This window comes from Balaenoptera acutorostrata, chromosome 12 (genome assembly GCF_949987535.1).
Source record: "Balaenoptera acutorostrata chromosome 12, mBalAcu1.1, whole genome shotgun sequence".
NCBI lineage: Eukaryota > Metazoa > Chordata > Mammalia > Artiodactyla > Balaenopteridae > Balaenoptera > Balaenoptera acutorostrata.
The window spans coordinates 81,312,613-81,326,326 of record NC_080075.1 but is presented as its reverse complement, the minus strand read 5'-3'; the positions used below and the strand labels follow the sequence as shown (position 1 = coordinate 81,326,326).

The following is a 13,714-nucleotide window of genomic DNA, read 5'->3' as shown; positions in this document are numbered from 1 at the left end:
TGTTGGCTTTCCATGTGGGAGTCAGCGCCGTGTAAAAGAGGACACATGATGGAGGAGGATGAACTCTGCAGCCTTTTGAGAAGTCTTTTTTGGTCATCTCTTTTCTAGAATATCAAATAGAAGGAAACAGACTTGGGGAGACTTTGATCAGACACACTGGAGGGACTTCCAGCCAAGGCACTGCTCAGAACTCTAGCTTGGCTCTTAATCAAGCTTGAAATGATCACAGCCACAGCGCTAATTGCATTAATCTGCTTTTCATCAGGCAGAATGGGGAAACAGAATAGCAAACTGGCCCCCGAAGTGATGGAGGACCTGGTGAAGAGCACAGAGTTCAATGAACATGAGCTCAAGCAGTGGTACAAAGGGTTTCTCAAGGACTGTCCAAGCGGGAGACTGAATCTCGAGGAATTTCAGCAGCTCTACGTGAAGGTAAGTTGTTTTTCAACTTTTTTTTAATCTTCAGGCCAGAAAACACTGTCTTCATCACATGGAGCTTCACATGGAATTATAACTTGAAGTAGCCAATTGGTTTCAACCCTGGTGGTTTTCCACTCAAAAAGAAAAATGGTCATTTTTTAAAATGAAAAGGGATGTGTTTTGTTCCAGACCTAAGTCAAGCAATTTCTGAACAAGAAGAGTAATTGTTCAATCAAAACACCAAACAGTTCAGAGGATGATAGCATCTGGTAAAGCATAGTAAAAATCTCAGATAATAGCCTTTGCTGATGATTATTGACAAGCGCCTAATTGCACCATTGTTTGGCTTGTTAAAGGTATCTGTACCTCTCTCAGTTAGCGAGAAAGTATGTGGGAGGGCTTTTGTACCCAGAAAGGTCCCCTTATTTGCAGGTAAGAAAAATATACAGATCTCCACAGCTTTGCATTTAGAAGAAAGTAGGGAGTTCTAATATACATCAAAGTCTACCAGGATGGTCTTCTATCATTTTATCAAGGTCTAAAATATGGACTTTCGCCAGGATTTTGTACTGTTTAGAAGTTAACATTCCCCTGGACATTAGATAAAACTGTTCCATGTAAGGTATAATTTGTACTGCAGTGGTAGTGCTTCGGTTTGTCTGAGTTTATCATTTGTATTTGTTCTAGATTTGGCATGATCTAAGACATTCCATTTTGTTTATACTTCGATAATGTGAGGCTTGTGGGAAAAATGCATTGTCTCTCTTTTAACTTTTTCTGACTAAAATACCAAATAGATAATAGTGCTCTTATCATTCAAGTGCAGCAGTATCAATTAGAGCAGTGTGAACCATCCACATGCATTTATGTGCATGGGATGATTATATAAAATATTAAACATTGTCATTCTCTCTTGAAGTTGAACATCTCATATAGCCTTTGCTCCAGCAATTCCATCCTTGCATGTGTACAAGAAGGGACATGTATAAGAATGCTCATAGCTGCACTGCTCACAATAGCAAAACTGGGAAACAACCCAAACGCCCATCAAAGGGAGAGTGGAAAATAAACTGTGGTATACTCACGTGACAGTCAAAACAGTTGAACTGCAGCAACAATGAAACATTAAGTGCAAAAAGTAAGTCTCAAAGTACTTTAAATTAAACACAGATAAGATAAAAATATGTTTTATAGAACTACAAATAAAAGCAATAAAATCACATGAAAAAGAAAGCAAGAGAGTGATGAACACAGGATTCAAACTGCGTCACCCACCCAGCAGTTATTATGGTTACATCCAGTGCATAAGAGGCAAGGGATGAAATGAAAGTTTAGCCACATGGTTAGATAGATGGATGGATTGTGTCAAAGTCTTAGCTATGGCTTTGGGTGCTCGGTTTGCAGGTGGTTATTGCATTAATAAAAACTCGCTAATCCTGCATGGACCACTAATGAATGTCAAGAATCCATGATTATCATTAATCCACTGCTGACCACCTGAGGGCTCAAGGTATCTATAACTATCTTTTTAAATGTGTGTAGAAACGTACACAAAAAGTGGTATGTGTGTATGTCATAAGATTACTGTGACACTTCTAAGAATATCTGAGTAATTGGTTTTTAGTATGTAGAGATCTTTTACATGGAAGCACTGAGAAATGCATTTACCATTCAATGGACATAAATTGCTTTTGCCGAGAAGTGGGATGGTATGCATTTTCCTAGATTTTTTTATACAACTCACCGTAGTTTTCAAAGTCACATCTTCTACCATTTTATCACCCAGAAGTTAGCCTGTGCCTCAGAACTGTCTTCCCTCAGCCCCAAGGAAAGTACAGACAAATGAGACTTGTCAAAGCCACTTTCATATCAGTAAAAGCCATGCAAGCTGTCACTCCGTGTTTAAGAGAGCTCTGTGTGCCATGCTTCTCACTATTTGTTCAAAGTGAGAGTGGTTTTGCCTTTGAAGAAATAGTTCAAATGCAGGAAAGGAAGTATTTTATTTACATGCTGGAAGTAGTCAGCACTGAAAATAAAATCCACCTCAAGATAAGGGAAGGGGGTGTGTAAACATCAAACATCCCTCAGTGTTTTATGGTACAACTGATGTATATGTACCAACATCAACCCCTACTCCTACCTCCCCGACTCCACCCCAGAGTGGATTTTTTTTTTCCAGGAAGGGGATATATAACTTGTGGATGAAGTTTAGATTCTTGGCAGCCTCTTCACAGCCATATTTAAACTCAGCCTGTGCTCTTGTATCAAATAGTTAGAAAGTAGGCAAAGTCCTCCTCTCCTTCCAGAGTTGTCCGAGGACAAAATACAAAAGAGAATCGCAGAGGAAATATGCCACATCCACAGGAAAAAAAGAAAGAAAGAAAGAAAGAAAGAAAGAAAGAAAGAAAGGCAGGTCTGATAGGTTAGAAGGGAGAATAACAGAGAAAGATGTGGCTTATGTAATAAGGCCCAGGAGAAGGGCTGAGAAGAAAAATCTTCCTTTAATGCAGCTTAAAAGTACAAATGTTCAGCAAGACACAGTCTTTGTCTTGGTGAATAGGCACTTTTCAGTAATTCCTTCTATCTCAGTGTGGACATTGAGACATCCTGGGATCCAGCTGAGTGAGCAAAGCCACCGGTGGCCTCTGCCCTCCTGCCTGTGTGGTCAGCCTGGCACACCTACTGTCACTGACCTGATCCATTTTAGGTTCCGGGAGAGTCACCTCGCTTTGTGGAGTCAGTTCTGATGAGGGTGTGGGGTGACAGGATAACGGGAGAGGCCCCCCTGCAAGGCCAGGGGCCACAAACCCTCAACTTCAGAAGCCTTTGTATCCAAAATATAAAGGAATTCCATTAAGTCTACATGTAAAACTGTCTAAAACTAAGGTTCAGAAAAACGAGGTAATTTGCGCAGTGCCGCAAAAAGAGTGAAGTTCAGGACAGACATTAAAGATGGGTATGCTGACTTGCGCTGCAGCACACGGCCCTGCCTCTCAACTGGATTCCCCTGGCAGCCCCTCATCAGCCTCCTTCCAAGCCCCTCCACCCTACAGCTGCTGGAGTGGGATTTGAAAAACACAGGTATGGGCATGGACCTTCCTGGTTTGTTACAGGTGTTACCGAACCAGGCTCATTTGCCCAACACGCAGCAAGCCGTACGCTGAGATGCTGAGGTCTGTAGCAGAGAGTTTATTCACAAGGCAGCCAAGCAAGGAGACAGGAGAAGTCTCAGGTCCACCTCCCTGCAGGCAAAAGGCTTGAGATATTTATGGGATAAAGAAGCAGGGTGGTCTTAGGCGTGGGGAAAGGTGATTGGAGGTGGGGAAAAGGTGAGGTAATCGGCGTTCTGAGCAGGAGAATTGGGTTACATGCTTCTTCATGGGATGCGTGTGCAGAAATGGAGGCTCTTAGCATGGTCTGAGGGTAGAGTTTTTGGCCCTCTGACATCAAAAGGTCATTCATCAGACAACTGTGCAGGCCCAGTTTTAGGCTCAGTGGTCCCAGCCAGCTTTTGTCAGCTTGACTAGACGGGAGTTGACTCCAGGTTTCTGGAAAACAGCTTAAGTGCCTGTTAGTCTAGTGACCCGTACGTCAGAGGCATTATCTATAAGGGTGGTAAAGAAGTCTTGTGATATATTACCTAGCTACGTGAAGCTTGGAGGGTATGCAATTAAAGAAGGGAAAAAAATAACTAAAGCAAGCTTAATCAGTAAAGGCAGGTTACAAGCAGAGGGGTTTTTAACAAGCTGTTTCCTTATCTGCTGTTCCATAAGTCAAGGATTTCTGTTAACCCTATGGGGCACGGTTTCACAGGTTTCATTCTTTAGTCATGTAGAGAATAGTCACCTCACTTCAATCAACATATGACCCAGTGGCTAACACAGGGCCTGCCACAGAACAAGCATCAGTGTTTGGTGAGTGAATTGTATCGAACGCTGGCTGTGTATCTCCTTCTCAGGAAGCCTTGTGGGGGAGGCATATAGAAGTGACTAAAGGACAGTCCTGCCTGCGCTCCAGGATCTCACAGGCTAATTGGAGAGACAGTTAACCACAACACAAGGCAGAACGACATAAATGCTTGTGGGTGGGGCACGAGTGGAAAATAGAGGTTATTTCAAAATGGGATATTAAAGTAAGAAGTTAATTAATGCAGTGATGAAAGGAAGACTTTTCTCCTAGCCTTTTAGAAGATAAAACATCTCTGAGTAGATAGCTTTTACCTTTGACAAACTTGGTACCTGTGAAAGGTGCCCATGCCCCCCCAAATTCGTGTGTTGAAATTTTCATCTCCAGTATGTCTGAATCTGACTGTATTTGGAGAGAGGGCCTTTAAAGAGGTAATTAAGTTGAAATGAGGTCATTAGTGTGGGCCCTAATCCAGTATGACAGGTGTCCTATAAGAAGAGGCAATTTGGACACAGACATGTACAGAAAAAAGGCCATGTGAAGACACAGGGAAATGATGGTTGTCTACAAATCAGAGAGAAGCCTCGGAAGAAACCAATCTTACCAACACCTTGATCTTGGACTTCTACCCTTCAGACCTTTTATTGTTTAAACCACACAGTCTGTGGTACTTTGTTATGGCAGCCTTGACTAACTAAAAACAGTACTCGTTCCTTCTCTGTTACAAACTTCTCATGGGCAAACCCAGAGCCCTCTGTATCTGGTATAAGCACGCCTTCCGTCAGGAATGTTCTAACACTCCTGGCACACACAGAGGTGTCCATGTTACTTCAGATGTTTCATCAGCCCAACCACAGTACTGCTGCTGAGAGGTTGGGGAGAGAGATTTTGCATTTTGTCACCAAGAACCAAGTACCTGATTTTTTTCCCCCTTGAGAATTTCCTGTTTCCAATAATTATAAGGATTGCCAAATTGAGATCACAAATTAAGATTGAGAGTTTGCAATTTGAACTGTATTTTCAGAGAATTTTTAAATTTAATCTTAAAAGAAAACCAACCCTGTGGAAGAGCAAGCAGCTGCATGAGGGAGGAAGTGTCCCTATCCCAGGTCCTCTTCCTTGGAAGGCTGATACCATTCCTGCTTCGTTTAGTCTCTGTGACATCAAAGCCAAAGAAACCAAGTAACAAACCGGGCAGAGTCCTGCAAAGCGCTAAACACGTTTTGATATTTGTTTGGAGTTCGACTTTCGGGATTGTTTTCCTCAGGATCATTGGGTGGGTTCAGGTTGAGTTGAAAAGGAAGTTAGTTTAAAAAGATCATGGGATTTACAATCTGACAGCCCTGAGATTCAGTCCTAGCTGTGTTAACGTTTGCCAGATCTCTGCCTCTCTGAATCTATTTCCTTATCTAAGTGATGGAAATAATAAGCCCTGTCCTGTCACCTCAGTGGTGGTATCCTAAAGGAAAGAAGGGAAGTAAAAATGACTTACAACGTTGACAAGACGTTTTTGCCATCATGATTGTTGATCTGCTCATTTACTCTCAGAGAACCAAGGTAGAAAACAGTTTTTATTTCACATGCCAAAGGCAATGGCAGCATAGAATGGTCTACAGAAGAGGAAGTGAGGCTCTACAGAGGTTCAGTAGAATGTGCCTGAATCAAATAGTGTGTCTACCATGCTTTCCAGGGTAACAGGACCCACTACGAGGCTACTCCAACACCATTTCTTCCGTAGATTCTTAGACACTGAGCTCTGTGTCCTCTCCAGCACAAAGGCCTCTCCCAGCTCCCTGCTACCAGACAGGCGAGGCGTGGCATTCCAGACCTTCTTTTTTCGGTCCCACCAACCACTTGGTGTCCTGTGTCTCATGTGTCTCCACCTGCTCAATCTCTACAGCGTATCATTTTGCAGGTGGAGAAAGACATAAATTCTACCTCTTTAGAAAAAGGTAATTAAATGGCCAAAGATTGTTCTTCTGGGGTCTAGCCCAATTCTCCTGAGCCACTGCTTTTCCACCAAGCAAAACCCACTGTACCAAATTTTCTTCTCAAGAGTGTTAGGTGTTAGGCAACTGGAAGGTGTACCTGAGGCAGGTGGGAGGGCCCTCGAGTGCCATTTGATCATCCCTAATCCAACAGTTTGAATTTTAGTAAAACTTATTTGCATATAACAAAAGAGTTCCTGCTGAGTCATTCCGCGTGTCCATCCAAGTGGTCGTTTCCTGAAGAGCTTCTGTAATTTGGTTATTAGAAAATGCCCTTGCAGCTTATCCTTCAAAGAGTGGGTTTATTCATTCATTTAGTCATTCAAGACCCATTTCCTTTGTGCTTTCTGTAAGACAGACGCTGTCTTGAGTTTTGCCCTCGGTAAACTCAGAGCCTGATAGAGCTGGAATATCATCTCATTTTTTTGTATAATGCTTTTCACTTCACAAAACCATGTTTATTTTCACAACAAAATGTAATTGGAATTCCATTCAATGAGAAATTTTCTAGGCCTAAAACATAGGAAATATAAATCTAGTCACCAAAATTCTATTGATACAACTACCCAGAGACGTGGATTAAAACAAAATAAAAATAAATTATATCACAGAATCAGGAGCACCTAAACATTTGATGATTTTTTTAAAAAAAATATTTGTTTATTTATTTATGGCTGTGTTGGGTCTTCGTTTCTGTGCGAGGGCTTTCTCTAGTTGTGACAAGTGGGGGCCACTCTTCATCGCGGTGCGCGGGCCTCTCACTGTCGCGGCCTCTCTTGTTGCGGAGCACAGGCTCCAGACACGCAGGCTCAGTAGTTGTGGCTCACGGGCCTAGTTGCTCCGCGGCATGTGGGATCCTCCCAGACCAGGGCTCGGACCCATGTCCCCTGCATTGGCAGACAGATTCTCAACCACTGCGCCACCAGGGAAGCCCAAAACATTTGATGATTAAAGACATTTTAATAAAACAAGAAAGATTTTCTAGTTAATGAAGTATTATTACCTAATTCTCTATATGGCTTTATAATTTTACTCTCAAATTGTGTTCTTATGTTTAAAAACCTACTATTAGGAGGAAAAGGCATACTTCCTGAAAGTTATATGAAAACACATAATAAATGTAGGCTTTTAGGCATGTAATCTTTGTTTTGTAGAATTAGGAAATAAAACATGTGCGTCTAGTTTTGCCCTGTTTACTGCGTAACTTGGACAAGGGACTTTTTCTCTCTGATTCTCAGATTCATCATCTGTGCAAATGAAAAAAAATCAATCTCTATCGATGGCTCTCAAACTTGAGTGGGTATCAAAATCACTTGGGCAGACTGCTCAGTCAGCAGGTTGCTGGGCCCTTTCCTCAGGGCTGCTGTTCTACTAGGCCTAGGACAGAGCCCCAATGTCTGCATTCTTAATAAGACCTCAAAGATAGTTCTAATGGAGAAAATCCATGAATGACATTTTTGAGAAACACTGGCCTAGAGCTTGACCTGGGAGTATCCTGGGATAGGCTTCCGGAGTTCTGTACACACTGAAATTATATGTATAATTTTGTACCTACACTCTCTTGGGATAACTTTCCTCAGGTATATAAATGGTTCTTTGCAAGCTCCCAAAATGTTAAAAATCACTAAAGATAACTTGTAATCATTGGCAGGCCTAACATTCTAATTTCTGTGACCGTAGAGTTATTGGGTCTCAACTGACAGTAAGACAAATGGAGAAAATTTCCCTTCTAAACTAGACTTTCAAATAAACTTTACAGGCAGAAAAAGAACAAAAGTTTCTGGACTGCACTTTGTGTAATTTGTTTTCAGTTTGTTGTGAGATGTTTTCCTGATTCATTCCAGGCCCATTAATTAAGCTGTATTTTGTCCAGAGCCCCATGAAAATGCAAATGGGAAAGCCCCAAGGGGATGAAATGCACCCCTGCTTGCCATTCATTCTCCTAAGCACCTATGTGCCAGATGCTGTGAAGACCCTGGGTCTACAGAGACCGTCACAGATCCCTGCCCTCAGGTGACTATGGTCTGGTGCCAGCAAGAAGTCTATAGGTCAAGTGTATGGTATATACCACACACACACACACACACACACACACACACACACATCTATAATACAGGGACCATTGTGATCAGTACCATGAAAGACAGGGAAGGACATGGAGGCCCAGGGAGGGCTGGTGGGGAAGGTGACATTGACTCTGACTCTCAAAGGAAGGGTGATTTTGGACATGAGCTGTCAGTCTGTCTGGAAGCTCAAAAATCTCACTGACCAGAATCACAAAAGCTAGAATAAAACACAGCTATTGTGTTTGAGAGCTCCTCTGCATAGTGTTGGCAGGAGACCCACCAGATTGAGCACATTAGGTTGAAACAAAAGTACAATGAAACAAAACAAAACAAACAAACCAACCAACCAAAACCTCTGGGCAGACCTGCTGAGATAATCTGGAAAACCACCTGTTGAAGATAAAGCTCATACCCCCGGGGCTCCTGCCACAGGTCTCCTGTCTCATTTCTCCTTCTCTTCTCTCTCCCTCCCTTTCGCCCCTTCCTTTGTGATCATTCTAAAAGTGCTTTAATCTGACCGTTAGCTCACTTGATTCTCACCATGGCCAAGGAACCAGACTTTGGAGGTAGCATTTCCTTACTCCAAGCTGTATGGGTTGGGAAGTCAGGAGACTTGACCAGGGCTGCAGAGGGGCCAGCAGTTGAACACCTGGCCCACCTTGCGAGCAGCATTCTTCCCTCCTGCTGTGCTTCCTGTGGCCTCTGGGTCACATGCAGGAACAGGCATCTGGGAGCTTCTCTGATCTACTTTGCTGTGAAGCAGATGCATCAAAAGCTCTCTTGTTGCTCCATTTCAGCCATCCTTCTAGGACCAACTTAAAAGCTTCTCCCTGGAAGAGCCTTCTTTGATCTCCCGACTCTCAAAGCCAGAAGAATCTCTTTCTCCTCTGAGTTCCTAAGACTTTGGTTCCCCACTCCCCCTCACCTCTGTTAACAAGGACATTATAGTTTCGCAACACAATTCTGTAAGCTTTTCTCGCCTCCTCTCTAGGTAGAGCCCTTCTTCATTCCCCAGAGCCTACACTGCTATTAGTGTTTTGCCAGAATACACTTAAATGTGATGTGGTTTAATCAGAAGGCTGGATGTGTACCTGGCTCTACCATACACTGGTCGTGTGAACTTGGGAAAGTCTTATGCTTAAAGGTTGTTAAATAAATCAACAAACCACTCTGACCCTCAGATTCCTCATCTGTCAGATGGGGAGAATATTCTGAGCCCTGCTTCATCATGCTTGATCTTAGGCACCTGGGCATGGAAAGTCTTCCAGATGCCAAACAGCCCAGTCTCTTGGCTGTGGCATCAAGCGCTGGCTCCCCTATCAAATATTTTATCCAAAGAAAATGTGACAGAGGTGACTATTATCGCTTCTCAACATCTGATTCAAATCAATTTTGAAAATAATACTCTTGGCGCAAGAAAATATTTTTGGGTGATCGGTTTTCAGAGATTCAGATTCTGCTTGTTCATAAGAGGTAATTAGGAGTATGCCTTATTAAAAATTTGTTGGGCAGAGCTATATACAGAAGCATTTTAATTCCTTTGGGAAATAGACATTACATAAGACACAAAATGTTATCCAGATTGGGCTGGTGAAGACATTGCAATTTTTAGTGAGAACCTGGGAATTCATTTCCATTTGGAATGTTTGCCAACATGATCTAGGCTGCACTTCAAATTGAATTAATGTGGAAAACAAGAGCTGGGGTCTGAAATCTCAAGGAAGAGATGACAATAAAATTACAGTTCTGGGAAAACAGTGTCCCATGTGAGGCTCCAAAGACATTTTATTACAGCGAGATTGTCTCAGGGAATAGCTAGCTACTACCCACATGTCTTGCGTTAGAGAGAGCATTTATCCCAGGGGGTGGAAGTGATAACCTTCTCCTGTCTCAACGGGTGTGAAATTATTTTGAATGGCTTCCACACCTTGGGATTTTGCTTTCCCATGATAGGGCAGGTGTCAGTTAGAGAGATATCAGTGGTCATTGCAGCCATGCCATCCAAAGGAATGCTCTTAGAGGATACCTCAACTTCTGTGTCCTCAGGATAAGGTTAGAAAGAGCACTTTAGAAGTCTCTCAGTCCACCCTGCCCCCATTTTACAAAAGAGGAAACAGACGCCCTGGAGCGGGGAGGGCTGTCTGAGAACCTGTTTCCTAATGGCTCCAATTAACATCCAAAAGGATGTGTCTCAACTCCAGCCAGATTATGAGGTTTTAAAGCCCGAAGGACCTGCTCTCCAGTTAGCTCTTCTCTTCAGCTAAGTTTTAAAGGACAATACATTTCTAATTGGAAATACAGGGTTGGACTGGAGGATAAAAAAATCATATCTGGATCTCTTAATGTAAAGCTGTTTTACATTATTGGATTTTTCTGACCCTTTGAAAGGGTGATAGGGCTTGGATCAGGTATCATTGACCCACCTTGGTGGAAATCATTTCCTCCCCTCCTGTGGCCTATTTAGCACCTGCCCGAAGAAAGCTCTCTGTCTTATTGATTATGCACTCCGGTGTCTCCACTTGGAATGGTTCTTGGACCCTCATCTGTTTCTCTCCGAGGCTGTTATGGAGCTTAGTGTCCCCTCCTTGTGGCAGTGCTGATGTTGCTGTGAATTGTGTCCTGCGCTGGGCTCTAAGACAGCTTCTCCCCTCGCAGATGCAAGGTACTCCTGTCATCACAGTGGAGAGATTGGGGGGGGGGGGTGTGGGAGGGGTGGTAAGCCACAAAATAGGCCTAAATCCATCTACGAAATGCCCAAGGGCCTCCTTAGCTATCTTCGGGGAATCCTTTCGTAGATAATCATCCATAGTAGCTTCTAGCAGCCACCCACCTTCAACAAACACTACCGAGCAGTATCTATTACAAGTCTGTAGCCAAGAGGTATGGAGGATGCAGAGTTTGAGTCAGACCCCCTCACTCCTTTAAAGAGCTTGCAGCCTAGTAGAACAATCCATGTAGATAGCTAAAAGATCGTAGAGAAAGTGCTATCTGTCCCAAGACTCGTGTAAATATTCTAACGTAACGAGTTTCTATATAAATATCTTCACTGAAGATTTCACGATGCCTTGAAATATAGGTCGGATTTGCAGCTGCAAGGATGACAGTCCTAAGAGGAGGGACAACCTAAGCAAGGGTACAGGGCAGGGAGGCAGGGGAAGGTGCGGGAAATGGCAAGTCACTGTGTTGGCTAAAATGTCGGATCACCAAAGAGGTATCAGGGGAAAAGTGAGGTTGGAGATGTGAGTGGGCCCCAGTCACAGAGGGCCCAGACTGCCAGAAAAGCTCTGAAGTCCAGAATGTTGTAGACAAGGCAAAGAGATGGCTTCCTGCTGGGATTTGTTCGATGACCATGGAAATTCTGGTGACCTGGTATTGTCTTCCTCTTAAAACAGCATAATGACAGTACTAGGAAGGAAGAATTATTTTTTCATTTCCCTTATAAATGGTCCCCGTGACTCAGTGGGTGAAGCTGCAGGAGCTCGCAATGTGCCCTTGAACGAATGACTTACATCAAAGTTGACTGAGTTATTCATCAAGTATTTACCGACTGTACCTTGTCTGTGCTGCACTAAACCCTGAGGGGAGCAGCAGGTAGGACACCCGTGGAAGTGCCAGGCCGTGTGGGAAGCTGCAGCCTTCCAAGCAGATAATTGCAGTGACAACCCAAGAGCTAAGTGAGGTTATGGGTCAATCAGAGCTTTGAGAGCTCAGGGGAGGGGAAGGAAGAGAAAAGGCCAGGGAGGGGCTGGCGAGGCTTCCTGGCAGGGGGAACAGGGGCAGCACAGGAGCTGGGGGCTGAGGCCCCAGGAAAGACTTAGACAAAGAGGGTAAAAACATTTTGCCTCCACAGAGCTGGTGGTCAGCAGTAGGTGGGCAAGGCCCCGATCTTGGAATGGTTGGCACCTCCTGGAATGCTCAGGGGGACTTGGAATTTTCCTTCCCATAGTCTTTCTGCCCGGGCAGCCTCTCTGCCTCCCCGCTTTAGCAGTAGAGGCTGACCCCAGCCCACAAGACTAGTCCTGTCCTGTCGTCCTGACCCAGTTCCCAGCCAGAGCTGCCTGCTCTGAGCCCTCCCTCGCTGAGAAAGAAGTGGATTAGTCAAAACTTTTGGGGTGAAAACGATGACACTGGGGGACCCAGGACGACCAGCTGGGTCTGGCGGTTACAGGCAGCATCGATGCCGTCACAGCCCACGGCCACATCTTCTGTAGATGAAATCCCTTCTCTCTGAAGTAAAGAAGGAAACTTAATGTGTTCTGACTTGAAATGAAAAACAAATGGGTTGTTTTATCAGGGCAGCTCAGAGCGTGTTCAGGAAAAAGTGCAAGATGGATGTGGTCCTGTGTTTTTGTGTATTTTTTTAAATAAATTTATTTATTTATTTGTTTGTTTTTTATTTTTGGCTGCGTTGGGTCTTCGTTGCTGCGCGCAGGCTTTCTCTAGTTGCGGCGAGCGGGGGCTACTCTTCCTTGCGATGCGTGGGCTTCTCACTGTCGTGGCTTCTCTTGCTGCGGAGCACGGGCTCCAGGCGCGCGGGCCTCAGCAGTTGTGGCTCGCGGGCTCTAGAGAGCAGCCCCAGTACTTGTGGCGCACGGGCTTGGTTGCTCTGCAGCATGTGGGATCTTCCCGGGCCAGGGACTGAACTCGTGTCCCCTTCATTGGCAGGTGGATTCTTAACCACTGCGCCACCAGGGAAGCCCCGTGTATGTATTTTTTACTAAAGGGCATAAAGATGTGAGCTGAAGTTATGTATATTATCATTTGGGGCTTGGCTCCCTCTCTCTATCAGAGACACAGAGAGCAGCTTAGAACATGTGTTAAGTAAGAGCTGAAAAGGCAGCTGCTTTTGTGGAAGGAACAGCCCTGGAGCTGACTCTGCAGTTTGAACCCAGGGTCTGCCCCTAAGAGCTGTGAGTTCTTGGACGAGGTCCTCCACTTCCCTTATCTTCAGCTTCCGCCGCTGTTAGATAATTCTTCATATCTACCTTACAAGTGCTTCCACTGAAGGTGCTCAATTAATACTCAAGGTCACTTTCATTATTACTGGGGCCCCGGGGACTGATGAGAAGAGGGCAGGGGTGAGGAAGCTGGCCTCCGCGTGCCAGAGAGATCCTTCTGGGTCTCTTCGCCTCTCTGCAGCCTCAAGTCACCATTCGCCCCAGGACACTGTCCCTCCCTTGGGGGGAGGGCTGTCTCGGCTTCCATCGTGTGAACCAGTGTTCCCCAGCACGCCCTGCCGGCTGGCAAGCCATCCTGCCCCTGTGGAGAAAGAGGGGAGAAGGAGGAAGAGAAGAGATTTTCCCCGGGTGCAGGTGCCAGCGGGAATTCTCCCAG

At 44.5% G+C, this 13,714-nt stretch overlaps 1 protein-coding gene across 1 annotated transcript in view; it reads left to right on the top strand.

The window, feature by feature from the left end:
- VSNL1 (visinin like 1) overlaps nucleotides 1-13,714 on the top strand; it is a 103,693-nt gene that overhangs the window by 38,969 nt on the left and 51,010 nt on the right. Inside the window, exon 2 of the mRNA XM_007183494.3 lies at nucleotides 266-432. Within this exon, the coding sequence (XP_007183556.1) occupies nucleotides 271-432 (162 nt within the window). The 5' untranslated portion in view covers nucleotides 266-270. The remainder of the gene's footprint in view (nucleotides 1-265; nucleotides 433-13,714) is intronic.